Source organism: Ovis aries, chromosome 3 (assembly GCF_016772045.2).
Source record: "Ovis aries strain OAR_USU_Benz2616 breed Rambouillet chromosome 3, ARS-UI_Ramb_v3.0, whole genome shotgun sequence".
Lineage (NCBI taxonomy): Eukaryota > Metazoa > Chordata > Mammalia > Artiodactyla > Bovidae > Ovis > Ovis aries.
Genome location: NC_056056.1, coordinates 134,422,475 through 134,445,269, shown reverse-complemented (window position 1 = coordinate 134,445,269; position 22,795 = coordinate 134,422,475). Strand labels below are relative to the sequence as shown.

At 47.4% G+C, this 22,795-nt stretch overlaps 1 protein-coding gene across 5 annotated transcripts in view; it reads left to right on the top strand.

Annotated features, from left to right (window-relative positions):
* The window catches only part of ANKRD33 (ankyrin repeat domain 33), a 43,902-nt gene extending 24,571 nt beyond the window's left edge, over positions 1 to 19,331 (top strand). Inside the window, exons 2-9 of one of the 5 annotated variants that reach the window (XM_060412557.1) lie at positions 4,089 to 4,259; positions 10,152 to 10,268; positions 12,830 to 13,351; positions 13,694 to 13,945; positions 14,154 to 14,283; positions 14,462 to 14,602; positions 15,673 to 16,404; positions 17,117 to 19,331. In XM_060412557.1, coding sequence (XP_060268540.1) covers positions 13,739 to 13,945; positions 14,154 to 14,283; positions 14,462 to 14,602; positions 15,673 to 16,388 — 1,194 coding nt within the window. In that variant the 5' untranslated portion in view covers positions 4,089 to 4,259; positions 10,152 to 10,268; positions 12,830 to 13,351; positions 13,694 to 13,738 and the 3' untranslated portion in view covers positions 16,389 to 16,404; positions 17,117 to 19,331. Of the gene's footprint in view, positions 1 to 4,088; positions 4,260 to 10,151; positions 10,269 to 12,829; positions 13,352 to 13,693; positions 13,946 to 14,153; positions 14,284 to 14,461; positions 14,603 to 15,672; positions 16,545 to 17,116 lie in introns of those variants that run through there. The other 4 variants (XM_060412558.1, XM_060412559.1, XM_060412556.1 and 1 more) reach the window with 4 other exon arrangements.
* Positions 19,332 to 22,795: the final 3,464 nt, after the last annotated feature.

Sequence of the window (22,795 nt, the reverse complement as noted above, 5' to 3'; positions counted from 1 at the left end):
GACCTCTGTGGGGCAAGGCCAGAGAGAGCAAAAGGGCTCTCAAGATCCAGGGCCCAGACAGCTTTGCAAACCTGGATTCTCTAGCTCTTTGTCTCCTCCCCGAATTTCTCTCCCGTCCTTCCGTTGTCCAGTCCACTAGCAAATGTTTTTCTACCTCCAAGATAGTATCTTGCCATACTGCTGGGTTTGTGGGATTTTAGTTCTCCAAGCAGGAACTGAACCAGGCCACTGGCAGTGAGAGCACGGAGCCCTAACCACTAGACAAGCAGGGAATTCTCTCCAAGATGTATCTTGGATCAGCCCCTGCTTGCCACTCTCTCCAGGGTGCAAGCCCCTATTACTCCTACTTCCTTGCACAACTGCAGAAGCTCCCTCTTGGGTCAAGAGTCAGCTCACCCAGCTGCCAGGGGCCCGTTAAAAATACAAATCAGACAACAAATCAGAGCATGTCACTTCTGCTAAACAACCTCCATGGCTTCCCCTGGAGGAGAGCCCCAGCTTCTCACCCTGGCCCCTGCCTGTGCCGACCTCTCCTCCATCATTCCCTGTTCTGCTTGGGCTCTGCTCCCACTGGCTGCCTTTCTGCTCCTTGAACTTGACAAGCTTTCCCCCGTCTCTGGCCTTGGCCATGAGGATCCCTTTGCCCTGAACGCTCTGCCCAGGTTTTTCACAGGGATGTCACCTCCTCATCAGCCCTGACCTCAATACTGCAGCAGCCCCACGCGCCATCTGCCGATGTACTGTGTCACTTAGCCTTATCTGTATCTTCCGCAGGACGTAGCACTTTCTGTAACTGTCTTCTTCATTCACTTGGTTTGTGGTCTGTTTCATCTACCAGAAGGCCAGCTCCATGAATTTGGGGATGTTTCTTGTTGTCTGCTAGCCTGACACCCAGCACAAACCTAGAAAGTGCTCAACATCTCCATTCATTTCAGGAATGCGGGATTCCCTGGGAAATGAACTGGCCATCTGCTCACCTCTCAGGGGCTACTCTTTGAGATGGACCTGCTGCAAACCCCTGTCTTCACCCATATACCTCATTCATGTGGACCAGCCTGTGGTTTCCAGTAAGAGAAGTCTTAGCAACCACATTTACTGAACACTTACTATGTGCCAGGCATTAAGTGCTTCACACGGCTTGATTAATTTGTATGACGAAGTACGTACAAATATCCCTAGTTTACAAGTAGACACACAACAAGACACACAGGATGTGTGATTGTTCAGCAAACATACACATACGTCATAAGCATTGGATTCATTCATTATTATCATACAATGGAAGGGTGAGGTGAGTAAATACACGGTTGAGCATGGGGCATTTAGTACTGCATGAAGGGGGAACAGAACAGAAGAACAGAAAACTGAGGAAGGGTCAGTATGGTGGCCCAGGGCTAGTTTGGGCAAGTGAGTAGAAGAGGACGTTTAGGCCACAGCCCATGCCCTTGCTCTGGGTCCCTGCAGCACCCAGAGGTGCAGCTGTGATGCAGAGGTAAGGGCCTGGGTCCTGGTGTGCTGTTCCCTGCCAGAGGGCAACCACTTACCTTCTCAGCGCCATATTAGCAAAGTGTCCGGGGACACTTACATGATCCCTAACTCCCAGAGCCCTTGGCAGGTACGTTAAAAATGCTCTAACCTATAAGGGAAAAGAATCTGAAAAAAATAAAGATACGTGTGTAACTGAATTGCTTTGCCGTATACCCGAAACTAACACAACATTGTAAATCAACTATGCTTCTATATATTAAAAAAAATGCCAACGGAAGTACATCACCTGCAGAGGACCTGCTGAGCAAAGAGAGGAGGGTGAAGGTTGCCAGCCTGAAAAACTAAGGTTAGAGCTCCACTTTGGCCCCTCTGAGCCACAGCTCTCTGCTGTGTGCTCCTCCAGGGCCAGCCAAGGTCTGCCCGTTGTGTCCCCCATCCTTGACCTGGACACTTAGTACTCAGTGAGTGTTTGTTGAGTGAATAATGCCCGGGTGAGGGAATGACTAGGGGATGAGGAAGAGAGGGAGGATAAATAAATACAGTGATGTATTGACACCCAAACCCAAAGACGGAGTGAACGAAGCAGGGACTAGAGACACCCTTCGCCTGGGAGGCTCAGCTTGTTGTCTGTCAAAGGCAGTGGTAAGGCTTGGCCCCACCGTTCTCTCTGGGCCTGTGTAGAACAGTTGAGACGCGGCAGGTCCCTGAAGGCCCCCCCTTTGCTGTCTACGCTGAGCCTAAGTGACCAGTGCTCCCCTCCCCCATGTCCATGTCCCCCGGAATTTATAGATTCCTCATTGTCCTGCACAAAAGCCTTCTCAGGGAGGAGGCGGGCTGGGTGAGGAGGCTGGGGAATTAAAAAGTCAGAGGCTGAGTAACAGCCGGCCACACCCGAGGCCCCATAAATCTGCCTCAGCTCCCTGTAAGATGGACTTACGTCTTAGCTCCGGTTGCTGTGGTCAACTCACCCTCCCCACAGGTCCAGAGCCTCACCAAGGTGAAGGTGTGAGGGGCCTGAAGACAAGCCCCTGAAGAGGAGGGGGCGGGGGACTGCTATTGTTTTGTCCCTCTGATGTCAGAAAATCCTTTCTCCCCTCTTGCTCCACTCCCTGACACGCCCTGTAATTCTAGGCCACTGCTGTTGGTTCTGAGCAGAAAAATGAGTTTTCTGTGGGTGTTCTGAGTCCAGACCCCAGGAAAACGCCTCCTCCCCCACTCCAGCCACTCAGAGAGCAGGTCAGGGCTGAGAGTAGATTTGGCAGATGGTGCAGGGTTAACAGATGACATGGAAAACAGAATTACTCAGCTGTTCTGGCCCTCCATCTTCCCCTTGGAAGAGATGGCCTTCAAACTGGAAAGAGACAAAGATATCAATGGGGAGGGTTGAGGAGGGGCGCCACAGTGTGTGAGGATCACAAACCCACCCTGCCCAGGGAAGACTGTCTTGGAAGGCCGTCTCTGTCACTCACCAGCTGGGTGATCCCAAGCAGGTCCATGAACCTCTCAGAGTCTGTGTCTCTTCATCTATAAAATGGGTCAATGAGAGAACCCTTCCTGACGACCTCACCGGCTTTTATGAAGATGATTCGGATTTTCCCGTTTGTAAAATGGGCGTTAACAGCTTGTGAAGCTGTAAAAAATGTAAGAAGTTACTTATAAACTGTCAGCCCCTTAGTGGTTCATAAAAGTATTTTTTTTTTAATGTTTCTTAAAATGGAGTAGAAAACATCACAGTGCCAAACACAGTTTTATTACACTTTGCTTTTATTTATTTAGTTGTTTATGTGTTGATGGGTGCACTGGGTGGTCATTGCTGCGCCCGGGCTTCCTTTAGTTTTCAGAGAGTGAGGGGCTCCCTACTCGCAGGGGAACAGGCGTCTCATTTCGGTGGTTTCTCTTGTCATGGAACATGGGCTCTAGAGCACACAGACTTCAGGAGCTGTGGCTCACAGACTTAGTTGCTCCACAGCATGGGGGATCTTTCCAGACCAGGGATTGAACTTGTGTCCCCTGCTGTGGCAGCCACCTGGACCTAAACACTGGACCACCAGGGAAGCCCCACACTTTGCTTTTAGCTGTATGCATATTCATGTGTCCTAGGGCCAGAGGTAGATGTCTTTACTGTGTGTTAGTTGCTCAGTCGTGTCTCTTTGCGACCCCATAGACTGTAGCCCACCAAGCTCTTCTTGTCCATGGGATTCTCCAAGCAAAAATACTGGAGTGGGTTGCCATTTCCTTCTCCAGGGGATCTTCCCGACCCAGGTCTCCTGCATTGGCAGGCAGATTTTTTACCGTCTGAGTCACCAGGGAAGCCCATATTTACTGTGGATGATGCGCAAAAAACTTGGCAACATTCCAAGTGGAGGAGATTCTTAGTGATTATCTCCAGAAGTATATAGTGGTTGGATGGAAACTAACAACATGAAATGCACCAGGTGAAACACACATGTAATTGAAGGTGGACTGTGGAACCCTAGCCTGGGAAGATTCCCCTGAGCCCAGCAGTATACATGAGGTTTGTGGTGATGGGTGGAGGGGCTTATTTAGGACTCAGCTACCTAATCCCTTGGTGGGTGAGAATGCTCTCTTTGCTTTGTAAGATGCCAGGGACCTGAATCCTGAGGACTCCGACCCTGCAAGCCTAATAAGCCATGGACGCTGCTCCGTCAGTATGGCCCTGGGCTGAGCCAGCGCGGATGGGCTGGTGGGTGAGAAACTTGAGTTCCTATGCCTGGATCCCTCCCCCAACAAATCCACTAAGAGTGCCACAGGTATGATGTAGTCCTGGGCCAGGATACCCCTGCCTGAACTTCACCCATGACCCTCGTCCCCACCCCCACCGCAGGGGCCACAGTCTAGTGAGGGTGAACTGATCAGAGGGGGCCCTAAATCAATCCCAGACTTCCCTGGTTGGCAGTGAGTTACGAGCTGTGGGTTTTGTGATGTAGATTGTCGTTGGGGAGGAGGGGCCATGACCTATGGCAGGTCACACAGGACCCCCAGAAGGGGCCAGAGCTGGGGTCAGAGGCCACCTCCTCCATTCTCCGCCCCAGCCTGCTGAGTCCCATTCCATGTCTAGTCCTTAAGCGGGGTTGGCCCATTTCCCTACTGACCTCTGGCCCTAGCTGTACCTGCCACTAAGCATGTAGGGTGGGAGTAGAGGGGCTCATGCTGGAGAAAGATTCTAGAAAAAAGGAAGAGGAGCTGACAAGACATTTGACTCCCAACAGGTGACTGATCTGTGTTCTAGATTGCACCGAAGACTTTGCTGAGCTCTTTCTCTGCAAATTTGCAACTGTGCTCTCCCTAACCGCCCCCCCTTTTTTTTTTCCCTGATTGAATTCCACAAGTCAAGACTCCTGAAAAACCCAGCCCAGAGGATTAGATGGCTGGAGATATGGCATGACAGTCAGAGAGCGAGATAGAGAATCAAGCTTGTGTTCTAAACAATGTATATTATCAGGACTTAAGAGAGAGAGTTAGAAGGATAAAAAGAAGGATCCAGACAATAAGATGAGAAAGATCAAAAGCTGAAAGGATGGATAAAAAGTGAAGCCAGACAGAAAGGAGACAGACAGACAGAAGGCAGTGAAGAGAGCCAGGCTGAAGAGAAACCGGAGTGGCAAGAAAAGAGCATTCTGGAGAACTTTTGTCAGACCTCAGCAGCTCAGAGATAATAGCAGGATAACCTGGACAGTTCCTTCACTGTTAATCCTTAAGTCTGCCACATGAGACTCCAGAAGGAAATGTACCTGACAGAGGGTCCCTATATCACCCAAGATGTTATCCTTATTCTACACATTAACCAGCAACCTCCATTCTCCCACCACCATAATCATCTCTATTAGCAAAGACATATACAGGCAGGAAGAGTCAAGACCCAGGCTGGGGTGCTGAACAGGGGCTGGGGAGGAACAGAGAGTCCTCTTGAGGACAAAGCCTGTAGAGGACACCTCCAAAGGGGGCACTGCTGCAGATGGAAGGGGAAAGAAACCTCACAAACCTGGGTGCCCAGACCAGTTGGTTAATGTTGACCTACAAAAATAACTCTCTTGTCCTTTGTACTCTGTGCCAAAAATGGAACCCCACCCCTCTCCCTCTGTGCACCTGTCCTGCCAAGACCTGCCCCTGCGCCTGACCCCAGAACCCTCTACTATAGCCTCCATTCTTTTGGGCTGGGTGTGCTCTCCCAATTCCTGCACAGGGCTGCCACCTGTTGGCTGAGAGTGGCCTTGCAGAAACAGGACCCTTGAAGAGGCTGGGGGTGGAGTGTAGTGGACTGCTGAGACTTTCTCTAGGAAGGAAGAGCATTGAAAAAGCAAAATGTGAAAGCCCCTTTCACCTAGCTAGATGTTTTAGCTATGGGACTCTCAGAACAGGTTAAAGGCTCCTAGCCCTCTACAGTCACTCCTGAGGGGTGCTGAGGGGTTGAGATCAAAGGAGAGACTCAGGAAATTCACATGAACGTGGTGAATGAATTTTCGGAGTGGTGGACACTGTCCCACATGCAGGAGACAGAGGGGACCCAGGTGCGGGAAACAGCCAAGTACAAGATTAACGATAGTTATTGAATGAATGAATCGTGAGTGAATGAAGAACAGAGCACTCAGGGATGATGAACTCTACAGGAAAGGCTGGGGAAGAAGAGGAGGAACTATTTCTGCTTCTTTTCTTTCCCCTTTTTGTCATCAAGAAATAATTATCCTGGTGGAAGATTCAAACATTGAAAAACAAAATATGAAGGTCCCCTTTCACTTCATTCCTATCCCCCTCCTTAAGTTAATTATTGCCAACATTTTTTTTTTTTTAATTGTGTGGCATGTTCCCTGACCGGGGATCAAACCCACCCTCCCTGCATTCGAAGCGTGGAGTCTTAACCACTGGACCACCAGGGATGTTCCTTACCACCAACATTTTAATGAGCTTCATTCTTTACAGCAGCTCTCAACTTTGCCTGCACACTAGGATCACATGGGGAGATTTTTAAAATCCCATTGCCCAAGTTGTGCCCCAGACCAATTACCTCAGAATCTCTGGGGTGGCTCCAGGTATCACTATTTTTAAAATACACTGTGCAGCCGATGTTGAGAACTACTGTTTCAGGCCTTTACATACATGTAAGCAGCCAACTGTGTGTGTGCATGCACACACATACCACATATATGTTACCTTGGGTTTTTCTTCTTAACACATCTAAGAGCTGTTTCCACAGCAGTCCATAGGGATGTACCCTATTATTTTTTAATGAAGGCAAAATTTGCATGTGCATATTTTTTCAAGCCCTTCTTCTACTGATGAACATTTAAAAGTTGTTTCTAAAATTTAAAAAATTAATATGAATAATCTGCCTGCAATGTCGGAGACCCGGGTCAGGAAGATCTGGAGAAGGGAATGGCTACCCACTCCAGTTTTCTTTCCTGGGAAACCCCATGGACAGAGGAACCTGGCAAGCTTCAGTTCATGGGGTCACATAGAGTTGGACATGACTGAGTGACATTTTCAATTCAAATAATGCTGCAAAGTATATCCCGTATATCTTTGTTCACATATGCAAGTGCTGTTTTGGGAAGGCACTTTCCCAAAGTGCTGGGTTAATGTGTACGTACATTTGTTATTTTGATAGACACTGTCAAAATAATTTCCAAAAATACTCTGCTAATTTACATTCTTCCAATAGTGTAAGTATTTAAAATTATTAATGTTTAATTTTTGCTGAAATGATGGTCCAAAGTAATATTTCGTTATTGTTTTAATCTGCCTTTTCCTGCTTACTTGTGAAATGAAGCATCTTTTCATATATTTATTTTGGCCATTTGTATTTATTCTATGAATTAATTACCATGTCTTTTGCCCATTTTCCTATTAGACTGATTTTTAAATTAGGATTAGAGGAAATTCTATTTCCAATAATATGACTGGCTGGACTTGGGAGCTAATCTTTCTGAGTAAAACAGTAAAAATGCTAGTTAAAATACAAGTGCAAATTATTTAAAAGCCAGAAGAATTGGCTAGAGAGCAAGAATTTATTAGGTTGAAATCTAAGGGAAGGTAGAAACTCAGGGAAACAGAGCAAGGAATGTACTTTAGTCTGAGGACAGTTGTTGAGTTAGGCAAACTCAAGCACAATTTATAGTAGCAGAAACTTGGAAACACCCCCATATCCATCTATAAGGCAGTAGGATAGCTGCGGTATATTCAGACAGTAGAGTATTAGATAGCAACCAAGATGAACGGACTGTAGCACCACGCAACAGTATGAGTGACTCCTAGCAAATGTTATTCAATGATAAAAGCAGACAGCAAATGACTACCACAGCATTTACATCCTGCAAACTAAAATACCTGAATTATACATGTATAATATACATAATGTATATACTTTGGAGGAATATCTAAAGATGCAATAAAACACTATATCAAGGAAAGCAACAAAATAATGGATATGAAATTCAGGATTATAGCTGCCTTGAGTGGGGAGAGACAGAGGGTAATTGAAGAAATCATGTTGTGTGATGTCAGATTCTAGCTTTTGCATGGAGATTTTGCTTGTTATTCTGGGTGCTTATTGCCTTATTAAAAATAATTAACTGTGGTGTTGGTGAAGACTTTTGAGAGTCCCTTGGACTGCAAGGAGATCCAACCAGTCCATTCTAAAGGAGATCAGCCCTGGGTGTTCTTTTGGAAGGACTGATGCTAAAGCTGAAACTCCAATACTCTGGCCACCTCATGTGAAGAGTTGACTCATTGGAAAAGACCCTGATGCTGGGAGGGATTGGGGACAGGAGGAGAAGGGGACGACAGAGGATGAGATGGCTGGATGGCATCACCAACTCGATGCACATGAGTTTGGGTATACTCCGGGAGTTGGTGATGGACAGGGAGGCCTGGCATGCTGCGATTCATGGAGTTGCAAAGAGTCAGACACGACTGAGCGACTGAACTGAACTGAACTGAATAAAATAAAATAAAAGCAGATTATACAGGCATCAATAAGGAGAATATGTCATTAACTGGGGATTGTGCTTAATCTGATTCAACATACATGAAGGCTAAGAAAAAGTTGCATCTACATCAACAATAAGCAAAACAAAAACATGAGACTTCAATTATGGTAGCAAGAAAAGCTAGAAAGAATCTAGGAATCCACCTACCAGTGAATGTATAAGACTGTGCTGGAGAAGAAGAAAAGTTAGCACTATTGAAGGATATAAAGGAAAATCTGGAAAATGAATAAATATACCCTGTTCTGTGGAAGAGAAAATTTAACATTGTGAAGCAGTCCACTGTCTTCAAATTAATCTATAAATTCAATGCAATTCCTATCAAAATGCTGGCAAATTCTTTTCTAAAGAATTCAGCAAACTGATTTGTAATTTTATATGAAAAGATAAAAATCAATTTTGAAAAAGAAATGAAAGATGGAGAGTTCACCCCGTTAGGTAGTCAAACATGCTGCAAAACTGATGTAGTAAAATCAGTGTTGCATGAACAGAGGAAGGCTCTAATAACATGATAAAAGAGAACTTAAACACAACATGAAACTTTAAAGAGAACTCAAAGTTTATAGATGGTAAAGATGATGCTACAAATCAGGGGAAAGACAATTGCTTAATAGATGGGGTTGTTCACTAGTTGGAGAAAAGGCTGGATTTTATATTAGTCTGTTTGAGCTGCCATGACAAGGGACCAGAGAATAGGAGGCTTAAACCATAGAAATTAATTTTCTCACAGTTCTGGGGGCTGGAAGTCCAAGATCAAGACGTCAGCAGAGTTGGTTTCCTGTAGGAGGTCTCTCTTGTAGACGGCTTGTAGATGGCTGTCTTCTCACTGTATCTTCTCATGGCCTTGCCACTGTCCTTACACAGGGGCTGGCATGGCAGGGGGAGGAAGAAGGAGACAAAGAAAAGAGGGAGCGTGCTCCAACGTTGCTTCCTTTCTTCCTCTTCTTTTTTTCTTCCTTTTCTTAAAAGGATAGCAGTCCCAGGGCCTCCCTGGTGGTCCAGTGGTTGAGAACCCGCCTTCTGCCTTCCGATGCAGGGGACGTGGATTGGATCCTCGGTTGGGGAACCAAGATTGCATGCGCCGCAGGGCAACTAAGCCTGCGCACAGCAGGGAGAGACCCTGTGGTGCAACAGAAGGCCACAAGGCCGCAACTAGGGAAACCCCGTGCACTGCAACCAAGACCCAGCGCAGCCAAGAATGCTGTTTAATTACAGAAATAAAAGGACAGCAGGCCCCTATTGGATTGGGGCCTTATCCTATGACCTCATTCGATCCTAATTACCTCCATTATGTCCCTATCTCCAAATATAGTCACAGTAAGGGGTCAAGGCTTCAACATATGAATTTTAGGGGGACCCAATTCAGTTCATAACAGAGTCTTCCTCATAGCATATATAAAAGTAAATTACAGATGGATTAAAGACTAAATACTAAAAAAACCTGCAAATTAATAAAAGAAATGAAGATCGTTGTGATCTTGGAATGGGAAATTCTTCTCAAGCAAGACTCAAAAGCATCAAGTATAAGGAGAAATTTTTATGAATTTAACCACATCAAAATTTAGGATTTCTATCAATAAAGTTCTCAACAGATAAAGCTAACAGAAAGTTTTATATAGTTGCCACACCCAAAACCCGTCTAACTATGTGTTTATTATCTAGAATATTAAAAGGAATTCTTGAAAATTCAATCAGAAAAAGACAGGAAAATCCAATAGAACACTGGACCAATACTATCAACAGGTGATTCCCAGGAGGGGAAACAAGAATGACTGTCAGGTATGTAGAGATGCTCAACTTGTTAATAATCAGAAAAATCCAATGCAAAATAGCCGTATCCCTTTACAGTTCTGTACTATCAGGTTGACAAAAACTAGAAGTCGAAGGGGACTTCCCTGGTGGTCCAATGGCTAAGACTCTGTGCTCCCAATGAAAGGGATCCGGGTTTGATACCTGGGCGGGGAATATGTGGCAACTAAGAGTTTGCATGCCGCAAGTAAAGATCCCGTGTGCCACAACTAAGACCCGGTGCAGCCAAATACATAAATATATATATATGTTTTTAAATTAAAAGGCCAAATAAGTACAAGGGTTGGTACGGATTTGGGATACTTCAGTGCACTGTTGGTGGGTACACTGCAAGATAGGGAGCAGTGTGACAGGACCTGGTCAATAAGTATGTGTATGTCCTATGACCTAGCAGTCTCAGAGAAGCTCTTTCTCAGCTCTACAACTAGAGATGTACAAGGATGCTCGCTGCAGTATTATTTGCAGTGGCATGAAGTTGGAGACAACATATGTATCCAACACTGGAAGAGGAGATAAGTAAAATGCAACGGATACACTCTATAGAATTCTATGCAGCAGGAATAGGGAAGAAAGACAGGTTAAAAGGTACACTGCACATATTTTATCAAGAGAACAAAGATTTTTCCAGGATCCTCACCCATCAGAGTGCTGCTTGCATTTCATTGGCCAAAATTGTGTTACTTTGCCTTACCTAACTAAAAGGTGACTAGAGAGAATGGGGGGCTGTGGATAGGAACTGCATTATCTATCAGTGATGTCTAACAAATAATCTAGTCGATTTCTTCCAGCTGCTGCACAAAATCCATAGTGTGCATTCACCACATTTTGCTGTGATGGCTATGGGTACAGCAGCCTTCTTGTGACCATGAGGGAAAGCCAAGAGACTCCTAGAGAAGACCTTGACATCTTTATATATATATATCATTTTCTTTCTTTCTTTACTGGCTGTGCCGGGTCTTTGTTACTACGCAGACTTTGTCTCTCGCTGCGGCAAGCAGAGGCTGCTCTCCAGCTGAGGTTTGCAGGCTTCTCACTGCGGTACACTCTCTTGTTTCAGAGCTCAGACTCCAGGCACATGGGTTCAGCAGCTGTATTTCCTAGGCTGGAGAGCATAGGCTCAATAGTTGTGGCACACCTCAGCATGTGGGATCCTCCTGGATCAGGGATCGAACCTGTGTCTCCTGCATTGGTAGGCGTATTCTTTACCACTGAGCTACCAGGGGATCCCAGACCTTGACATCTTAACTTACTAAATCAACACCAACAGTTTTTTATCCCTGAACTTTTTATCTTGTATGAAGAATAAATCTCTATTTGTTTAAGCCACATGTGTCAGAGTGTCTGTTCAATTACAGACAATAGAAATAAATCTGGCTAGTTTAAATGGAGAAGCAGGCTTTAGGTCCAGGAACAACTCCCAGCTTCGAGAGGCACATGACCTCTGCCTGTGATGGGGAAAACAACAGTCATTACTACAGGAAGCCGATGAATCAGGAAGCTACTCACCAGAATCCCCCTGCATCTATCATGATCTGTGACAGCAAAACGGATGTCCCATGCTACTTAGCTGTATTCCAAATTTATGTCTCGCACAAGAGCAGAACATAAATCATAGATTCCTAGCTCACAAGAATCTGGGAGGTGTCATTTTAGCTTTTCAGCATCTGTAGTTTTGGATGGATGTTGAACAGTCTGTGGCAGATACCACACTGCTGAGGTCAGTTTTTGATTACTTACAACCAAAGGCACTCCTGACCGATACACTGCAAGGAATGCAACAAGGACAGAAGCTGAAAACAGAGCTGTGAGTGAAAAGAAGAAACACAATGAGCTTAGCACAATCCAGGGTGTCAGTTATTGTGAAAGTGAAAGTCCCTCAGTCGTGTGGGACTCTTTGCAACCCCATGGACTGTATAGTCCATGGAATTCTCCAGGCCAGAATATTGGCATGGGTAGCCTTTCCCTTCTCCAGGGGATCTTCCCAACCTAGGGATCGAACCCAGGTCTCCTGCATTGCAGGCAGATTCTTTACCAGCTGAGCCACAAGGGAAGCAAGGTGTTAGTTAAAACGTACACAAATCAACACTACCTTTCTCAATGAAATGTACATTTTCAAGGATATTTGTGTCAATTGGTAAAGGAAAGGAGAATGGGCTCTGGAGATCAGGGATGAAAGAGATAAACCAAATAAAGTAAAGTAAAACAAGAGAGAGAGCTCATACAGTCTTATAATTGGACTGATATAAGCAGAGGAATATGACTTTCTCCATTTTCTACACCCGAGGCCCAAAACCAATTCATTAAACTTGATATTTAATAGTAATTTAACTTAAAGACTGGTTTAACAATACTTCATTATTAATTTAATAAATATAAATAAACAGCTTACATAATCAAATGAATTCATTTAGATATCAACACAGTTTAAATATTTCATATTTAATTTACCACAACAAACTAAACCAGTAAACTTTCTATATCATAATTTTCGTACCCTTAATTAGCAATTCTTTATACTTTAATTTCTCCAGAACCTCAAAAAATAGATCCGGGTGACCCCTGGAACCCCCATCTCTGCTCCAGCCCCTGTTTAGTGAGATGTCATCACTAGCACCCTCTTCCACCACCACCCCCTCACCAAGATCCCGCTCCACCAAGGAAGAAGGGACTTTCTGAGAGTGAGTTTGGGGACGTTGTAGCCCTTCCACCATCGGATCGGATTCTGAGACAGCCAGTCCCCCCTTAAGGCGCAAGGTGAGTGCGTCGGGGGAGATGGGGTGCTTATTCCCAGAACCGCCTCCTCGGGGGCGAAGCTGCCCTGACTCGGGCCCCGCCCACTCTGGGCAGGCTTTGGGGGCGGGTCTCTGTCATCTTGGACTGGAGAGCGCCGGCTCCGCCCTGCTCCCCCCGCCACCGCCTCCCCGCAACTAACCCGGCTTGATCCAGCTCGGCTCCGAGGTGTTACAGGCAGCTTTTTCCGTTAAGTCGAGCCATCTGTTACCAGCGTTGCTTCCTGGGGCGGATAGTCCACCTCGAGACACTCCAGAGACTCGGTGAGTGTGCTCCCAGGAGTCTGGGGGCTGCTGCGGGCTCCAGGCTGGGCCCCAGCAGTGACTGCCTGCTAGGGACCCTGCGAACCCCAGGTAAGGTCCCATGGGAAAGAGAAGACTGCCCCTCTCCTTGAATCTCACTAGGATCTTCATTTAATAGTGAAGGACTCCTGTCCTCTTAAGACTCTTGCAACTCTCTGCCAGGGGTTTGTCCTCTCTCCAAGAAGAATGGGACAGGAGACTCCAGCAAGAAAAAGCTCTCCCCAGGGCCAGGGGGGCAGTCACAACTGCTGGGATCCCTCCTGGGGTCCAGGGAGACACTGTTCCCCTCATCTTGTGTTATAGATGCGAACTGCGTGAGAAGAAGCCAATCACCTTCTTGGCTCCAAGATGGAAGACCAGGAGCCGACCTGGCAGAAGGGGGGGCTGGACACGTCAGAGGCCCCGTCCTGCCTGGGCAGTGAGGCCTCTACCCCAAGCTGCACACTGGGGGCCCTGTACTGGGCCTGTGTCCGCAATGACCCTGCCCAGCTGCAAGCCATGCTGGATGATGGGGTCTCCCCAGAGGAAGCCACCCAGGTGGATGGCAACGGGAGGGTGAGCCACCCCAGGGGGCTTTGCAGGGCAGCAAGGGCTCTGTGAGCTTCAGGGTCAGCACCCATCACCTGGGTCCTCAGGAGGGAGTGGGTAAGAGTGGGTCTTCCCGGGGCCTGGGACATCTCTGAGACAGTTATGGGTTAGAGGACACAGGGCCCCCAAGGAGCTCCTGGAGGAAACTACAGGGGCTGAGCTGCCCCTCCTCCAGACAGGCCTCATGGTCGCCTGCTACCATGGTTTCCAAAGTGTGGTGGCCCTGCTCAGCCGCTGTCCTTTCCTGGATGTGAACCAGCAGGACAAAGAAGGGGACACAGCCCTCATGCTGGCTGCCCAAGCAGGTAAGAGGCTGCTAACCCCATCCTTAATCAGTGCCCCTGCTCCAGACCCGACCATAGCCCCGCACTGCCTGCAATGACGTTCTCACACCCCAGATGCTGCCTTGTTGGGTGGAGGGTGGGTTTGGGGCTTTGTCATCCCTTTCTTGAGTAGCTAAGCTCAGCCCTTGGTGCCTTGTAGGCCACGTGTCTCTGGTGAGTCACCTGATCAACTACTATGCAGGCCTTGACCTGGAGCGCCGGGACCAGCGGGGACTGACCGCGCTGATGAAGGCCGCCATGCGGGATCGCTCGGAATGTGTCGCTGCCCTCCTCATGGCAGGTGCAGGATCAGTGGCCTCGAGTCCCTCCCCCATCCTTCCCCACCAGCACTGCCTGCTGTCATAGTTGCAATGAGGAAAGAGATGGAAAAGGAAGATCAATCCAGGCTGACCTCCTGGAGTTGAGAGTGTGCTGGGGCTTCTGACAAAGGCTCCAGCTATTGAGAGCTCTATTTACACTGTGAATGATGGTCCCAGAAAAAAAAGCTTGGGAGGATAACTGGACCAGCTAGATAACCTAATACCAAAAAAAAGCTGGAGTCTGGAACCAGATTCTTGAGTTCTCATCCCGGCTCTGCCACCAGCTGAGTGACTGTGGGCAAACGGCTTCCCTCTGTGGACCTACCCAGTGTAACAAGAGTGATGGCCTTCTCTGGGCTTATTTCCAGCTCTGAGGAGCCAGAGTTCCAGGGATGCAGTGATGGACAGTTGAGACGTAGGGGCAGTGTAGAGTTGTCCTGGGGTGAAGTCCACATTGTCTGGGGATTCTCAGACCCTCATTACTCCATGATGTGGGTCTACCCTCTGTTGTTCACTTTGGGGACCCCCAGCCTCCAGCTTTTCCCTTCCCCATTGCATCAGACTGGGTTTGGGGTGAGAAGGGAGGAAGGTCTGCACCCCCTCCTTTGTTTCAGAGTGACAGCCACTCCCTGCTTCCCAGGATTAGGGGGGGTGTGGTGGTGAAGGGAGGAACCAGGAGTGGGAACCAGCAGGATCCCCCCACCTGCTCCAGGGGATGCAGCTTGACCCCCCTATCCTGGGCAACCTGCACACCATCCCTCTGGTCAGTGCCTTAGCTCAGGGGGTCTCTGTTCTACGCTAGGTTTGGAGATCCCCCCAGTAGGTCTCTCTGAAGTCTTTTCCCCTGGCTGGACTCCAATTTCTTCATCAGTCCTAAACCAGAAGTTGAATCTGGGGCTGGTACTGACCCTGGGCTGTAGCCACTGAGGATCCTCAGCTTCCAGCTGCAACAGGATGAGACACTAAGTCCTACTGCTGAAGAACCTGTCCTTCTGCAAGTCAGCAATTCCCTGTCCTACCCCGTGACACTCCTGTGCCCCCCACCCTCCAGGTGCTGACCTGACAGCAGTGGATCCCGTCCGGGGCAAGACCGCCCTGGAGTGGGCATTTCTGACAGACAGCTTCGACACGGTGCAGAGGATCCGGCAGCTGCTGCGGCGGCCCCAAGTGGAGCAGCTCAGCCGGCATTATCAGCCTGAGTGGCCAGCCTTGCCCGGGCTCGTGGCCCAGGCTCAGGCCGCCCCGTCTCTCCTGGAGCGACTGCAGGCCACCTTGACCCTCCCTTTTGTCCAGTCTCCTCAGGAAGGGGGTGTCCTGGACCACCTTGTGACCATCACAACCAGCCTGGCCAGTCCTTTCCTCACCACCGCCTGCCACACCCTGTGCCCTGAACACCCCCCTGCACTGGGAACCCGAAGGAAGTCTGTACCAGAGCTGCTAGGCACTGCCCCGCCCCCTCCCCCTGACCCCCAGCCCCCTCAGGAAGTTCCCGGGCCCCGGGTCTTCATCCCCTACCAGAGCCCTCAGGGTGTGTTAAGCATGTGCCCTCAGTGGCTCCAGCCCAGGGATAGTACCAGCCCCAGGCCCCGAGCCCCCAAGATCCTCCTTTCCAAGGCACCGTCCACTGGCATTCAGTGGAAGCCAGAGTTCAGGTCTTCAGGGAACCGAAGGCTGTCCCTTCCTGTCTGGAGATACCAGGAGCTCAGGATGGAGAGGAGGAGACAGGAGGAGGCTGGATTGGCACAGACCCAGGGGAAGACCGGCTAGGCTGGGCTGGGAGCAGGTAACCAGGCCCCTCCCTTAGGCTCCTTTGCGCTCTAGAGGCCCTTCAGCCTTCCCATCAGCTTCTGAGTGGCTCTGTCTCTGGCTGTGCACAGGGTTATTCATACAGCATTGTTTGCAACAATAAAAGAGTAGAAGCAACCTAAATGTTCATCAATAGGGGGCTGGCTAAACTGATTCTGAGTGTAAATACTGCGTAACCATATGATGATTCTATACAGTGGCAAAACAGGAGTAAGGAAGCTCTTTATATTCTGATGTGAAACTACCTTCAAGATGTATTACGTGAAAAAAAAACAAAGGGTAGGACCATGTATATGGCATGGTATGATTTGTCAGAGTAAAATTTGCACCAAGGTAAACTTGACTAATACAGATATGTAGTGAGAACCAAGATTTTTTAACTACTTAATGAGCAAACCAGCAGGATGGATCAAAGGAAGAAATGAGGACTTCCCTTGTGGTCCAGTGATTAAGAGTCTACATTCCCAATGTAAGAGGCCCACGTTTGATCCCTGGTCAGGGAACAAGATTCCATGTGCCGGGACAGCCAAACGAATAATACTAAAAAAATAAATTTAGAAAAAAGGAAGAAATGAAAAATTATTATTGACAGGGGGAAAAGGAATGCTTGAATAAGATTGCAAAGTTAGATACAAAGAAGTTAATTCCTACTTGGCAATAAAACCATAACTTTTTTTTTTTCCTACCAGGCAAAAAGAATTGCTATTCATCAATCTTCTACAAGTTAACCTCTTTATAGAGTCTGCACACTAATCAATCAATAGCAAATCATATAGCAGTTACTTCCCCTGGCTGACCCATAGGTGGGGTTATTAGCCAATGGTCTAAAATTACTCTGAAAGGGCACTTAGTGATTTTTTTGATGTGCCTTATTTGCAAGTTTTGGATATTTTTTATTAGCATATTTGTTGCATAAATATATTTGCTTACTTATATGCAATAATAAAAGCAAATACTTATAAGATGCTTATTAGATACATTAATACATTTAACACTCCCAATAATTTTATGCGGATTTTAGCTTTGAGGGCACAAGGCATGGAGAGGGTAAGGAACTGCAGGGTCACACAGCTAGAAACCAACAGAGATCAAGACTGAGGGCCAGTTATTCCAGTTGTGGGGGCCAGACTCTTAACACAAAACCATGCTGCCTCACTGGAACCCTCCTGGAAAGAGGCATGGCGGTTTGGAGGGGAAGAAAACTGAGCAGATGATCAAGGGTAGAAGGGAGACTTTTCACTGGGTTTTTTTTTTTTTTTTTTGAAACTTCAAGCTTCTTTGAAAAGTAAAGTTAATTTTTTTTCTAGCAGTTTTAGATTTACAGAAAAATTGTGAAGGTTGTGCAGGTTTCCATATACCTCACACCCAGTATCATCTTTTATTGACTTAAGTATAGTATATTTGTTAATTAACGGGTGAATATTAATACATTACTATTAGTAAAGTCCATTATGCAGGTAACACCACCCTTATGGCAGAAAGTGAAGAGGAACTAAAAAGCCTCTTGATGAAAGTGAAAGAGGAGAGTGAAAAAGTTGGCTTAAAGCTCAACATTCAGAAAACTAAGATCATGGCATCTGGTCCCATCACTTCATGGGAAATAGATGGGGAAACAGTGGAAACAGTGTCAGACTTTTTTTTTTCTTTTTTTGGGCTCCAAAATCACTGCAGATGGTGACTGCAGCCATGAAATTAAAAGACGCTTACTCCTTAGAAGAAAAGTTATGAGCAACCTAGATAGTATATTCAAAAGCAGAGACATTGCTTTGCCAACAAAGGTCCATCTAGTCAAGGCTGTGGTTTTTCCAGTGGTCATGTATGGATGTGAGAGTTGGACTGTGAAGAAAGCTGAGTGCCGAAGAATTGATGCTTTTGAACTATGGTGTTGGAGAAGACTCTTGAGAGTCCCTTGGACTGCAAGGAGATCCAACCAGTCCATTCTGAAGGAGATCAGTCCTGGGTGTTCTTTGGAGGGACTGATGCTAAAGCTGAAACTCCAATACTCTGGCCACCTTACGTGAAGAGTTGACTCATTGGAAAAGACTCTGATGCTGGGAGGAATTGGGGGCAGGAGGAGAAGGGGACGACAGAGGATGAGATGGCTGGATGGCATCACCGACTCGATGGACGTGAGTCTGAGTGAACTCCGAGAGTTGGTGATGGACAGGGAGGCCTGGTATGCTGCGATTCATGGGGTCACAAAGAGTCGGACACGACTGAGCGACTGAACTGAACTGAACTGAATTCTTAATTCAGGTTTCCTTAGTTTTTTCTGAACATCCTTTGTCTGTCTAGGATTCCTTCCATTTAGCCATCATGTTTCCAAAGATTCCTCTTGACTTTGACAGTTTTTCAGATTTTCCTTGTTTCTGATAACCTTGACAGTCTTGAGGATGCTTGGTGAGTATTTTGTAGGTGGTCCCTTAACTGGGATTTGTCTGAGGTTTTTCTGAATAGACCGGGTTGTGGGTTTTGGGGAAGAAGACCGCAGAGGTTATGTGCCATTCTCTTAACATTATGTCCAGGATACATACCCTGTTAGAAACACGACTTGATCACCTGGCTAAGGTGGTATTTGTTTCAGGTTCTCCACTGTACTGTTACTCGGCCCTGCCTTTCTATATTGTACTGTCATTATCTGAAGCCCACACTTAAGGAGTGGGGAAGTATACTGCATTCTCTTGGGGGTGGAATATCTACAAAAATTATTTGCAATTCTTCTGCACAAAATGTTTTGACTTTTTAGTCATGTATTACCAAATTTTGAAAGACTTAAAAGTGAATCTGCTCTTGTGTCCATCAAAAGATGGATGAATAAAAATATGTTATGTATATATACATACGCACACAATGGAACACCACTATGAAAAAAGAATAAAATTTTGGCATTTGCAACAACATGAATGGACTTGGAGGGTATTATGCTAAGTGAAATAAGTCAGAGGAAGACAAATGCTGTGTGAAAAATAAAAAATTAGTGAGCATAACAAATAAGAAATAGACTCACAGATAAAGAGGATAAACTGGTGGTAACCCAAGGGAAGAGGGAAGTGGGAGGGGAAAGATAAGGTTAGGCAATTAAGAGGTACAAACTACCATGTATAAAATAAAACTACAGGGAAATACTGTATAGCACAGGGAATATAGCCAATACTTTAAAATAACTATAAATGGAATATAACCTTTAACATTGTAAATCACTATTTATACAACTGAAATTTATATAATATTGTAGTCAATTATACCTCATTATTTTTTAAAATTTATTTTAATTGGAGGCTAATTACTTTACAATATTGTAGTGGTTTTTGCCATACATTGACATAAATCAGCCATGGGTGTACATGTGTATACCTCAGTTTAAAATAAATAAAACACATTTGTTCTTTAAACAGAGGAAGACACACACCCATGCTGAGGTGACACCAACTGTTAGGGTTAGATGCTGATTATCTCCTAGAAACTGTGGTGGACCAGAGTGGATTCAAGGCTAACTTTGCCATTCCCTACCTGTGTGATCCTGAATAAGACACTTAAGTTTCTCTTACCTCTCTTTTTCTCATCTGTTAATTGGGGGCAAACAGGATTATTAGAAAGATGCATTAGCTAATAAAGGTAAAGAGGATCTATGTACTGTAAAATGCTGCCAAGAGCTGAAGTGCTATGGAAGGGCCTTGGAGAACTGAGTTTGACTGAGTTGCTTCCAAGCCTCCAGAATGGAGCTAGAGTTCTTTCCTCCTCGACCACTGCTGCAATCAAAGCCCAAGAAGCCAGCCCTGGCATTGGGCATTGCAGCCAGGAGAGGAACCACGTGACAGGCTTGGAAGAGCATGGGGGTTACATGCTTCAGCCTAGGAGCTTGCCTTTGGGCTCTGGTAATTTATGGGGACTTTCTAAGCCTCAAGACTCTCATATGTAGAGTGGAGGTAACATTAGCACGTGGGGCTGTTGTGGGGATTAGATGAACAAATGCAGCTGTCTGCACCATGCGCGAAGTTGCTTTAGTCATGTCTGAGTCTTTGCAACCCCATGAACTGCAGCCCACCAGGTTCCTCTGTCCATGGGATTCTCGCGGCAAAAGCACTGGAGTAAGTTGCAAAGTTTTCTCTCCTGGGATCTTCCTCACCCAGGAGTCTCTAATGGCACCTGCACCGGCAGGTAGGTTCTTTACCACTAGTGCAACCTGGAAAGCCTGTGCCTGGCCTAATTCTTGCAACCTTCCTCTTTTATAGTTGAGGAAATTGAGGCAAGGTGAAGGTTAAGCTACTTGCCCAAGGTCACCAGCTGGTAAGTGGCTAAGTGGTACTTGGAGTTCAAGTCTGTGGGCTCTGGATCCCATGTCCCTTCCACTGTAGCACACGCCCCCACCCACAGCCCAGGCTCCCCGGCTCTCTTGAGACTCTCCCCCCGGCTTCTAACCGGTTTGAGTTTTACGAATGTGCAGCAGTGACCGTGGCATCCTCAGGGCCAGAGAGCTATCCCCTGTGGCTCTCCCTTCCAGCGGGCTGGCCTGGGGTACATCTGGGCTGGGAGGTTCCATGGGTAAGCACTCACACCTGGGCCACAGGTCATACAACATTTTCCAGCAGAGGGAGCCTTTCCACCTTGAAGAATACCCACCTCTCCATCCCTGGCCATCTCCAGGGCAGCCAGAGTCCCAGGTCAAGCCATTTCTCTTTAATCCTCTAGCAGCTCCTGACAGCCCTTCAGGTCACCAGTGAGAAAAGCAGCCTAGTGGGTCATTCTACTTGTGCCGCCCTGAGTCAACCCCTCCACTAGCATCCCAGCTTCTCCACACCCTAGCCCGGCTCATGACGCTTCCCAACTGAGTCCCCGTCAGCAGAGGCCAAGGAGCCCAGGACAAGGCCCCTGGCGATAAAGAACACAGGCCACATCAGAGCCGCCCTGCTGCAACCCGCAGAACTGGGTTTGACTCCTGGCCTGGCCTCTTATCTCTGTGACCAGGCCCTCTCCAGCCTTGGTCTCCTCCTTTGTAACATCCAATGGTGATAATACCCAATTGCTACTTCCCAGGGCTGCTGTGCAGCCTAAACAGTGGGAGGCACGCCAGGCATAGAGCATGCCCTGGCTCACAGTCAGCACCTGGTAAACAGCAGCTTTTGTTACTGCACTTGGCGGCAATGGGTAAGGAAGTGGCCGAGGGGGCAGTTCCGTGGAGGGGGCCAGTGGATGTGTCCTTGGAACCCCATGGCTTCCCCTGCGAGTCTTGGATACTATTCTAGTGGCCCTTGAATGAGAACACACACTTCTCCCAGATGACCTTCTCAGATCTGCTCTCCCACACACAGTTCTGCAGCCTAAGCCCATTCCCAACACTGCAACAGGCATGGCCCACCAGCCTGGCAGACTGGCTCCTCCAGAGAGGACTGCAGGTTGACTATCCTCACTGGAATGTCAGCCAGGCTGTGGGGACTCCTGGGAAACCCTCCCCTCACTCCTGCAAAGGCAGAAACCATGTCTGTCTTCCTCACCCCTGGCTCTGTGCCTGACCCATACAGGTTCAGTGAATGTGTATAGGTTCCACCAAGGCCTGAGATGCTTGTTCTGTTGCTAAGTTGTATCTGACCCTTCTCTGGGATGCTCAGAGGTGCCGTTATCATCTCCCTCTTCTTTTCAGGGGCTGCCCTGGTTCCAGGAGTGGCAGTGCCCCTGGTTATTCCAGGAAACGGCCTAGGAGACCCCTGTTAGGTCAAGAGAAGGCAAGGGAGTGCATATATGTGGGGAGGACAGAAAGACAAGTTGGGGCTCATTGGTTTCTGTCCCGCTTTTCCCCACCTGGGGCTCCTGGACAGGATTCCCTCCTCTCCAGCTGTCTTATTTTCCAAATGGTTGAAAACATCTATGTATCATCCACCCCACCAGTCAATAGCCAGTCATGCTCTCTCTGCCTCAGAGGGCCCATGGCTTCCCATCTTTAAGGAAGATACCACACTGAAGGGAATGCAAGGCATGCAAGGCATGGGGTTGGATAGACTCTGCATCACTCGTAGTCGCACACGCAGCGTCACATGCGGACACACAGTCAGCCAGGGCCCACGGGGGCCTGTGGGCACACAGGCACAGAAATACACACAGGCCCATTGGTCCACAAACTCCTAGTCACACACAGAGAAGCCACCCACACAAGCACACATAAACACCCCTTCACACAGCTGCAAAACCCATCTGCTCACTGACAAAGGAAAAAATAAAGGCAGGGTCCCCCTACTCCCTGAGGTTCCTGGCCCACCCCTCCCCTTCTGATCCCCACTGCTCCCCAACACTGTGTGGTCCCCCAGCCACCTGGCTCCACACATGGCCTGTGTGACTGTGTTGGAGGCTGCAGAGTCTGTCTAACCGTGGGGAGC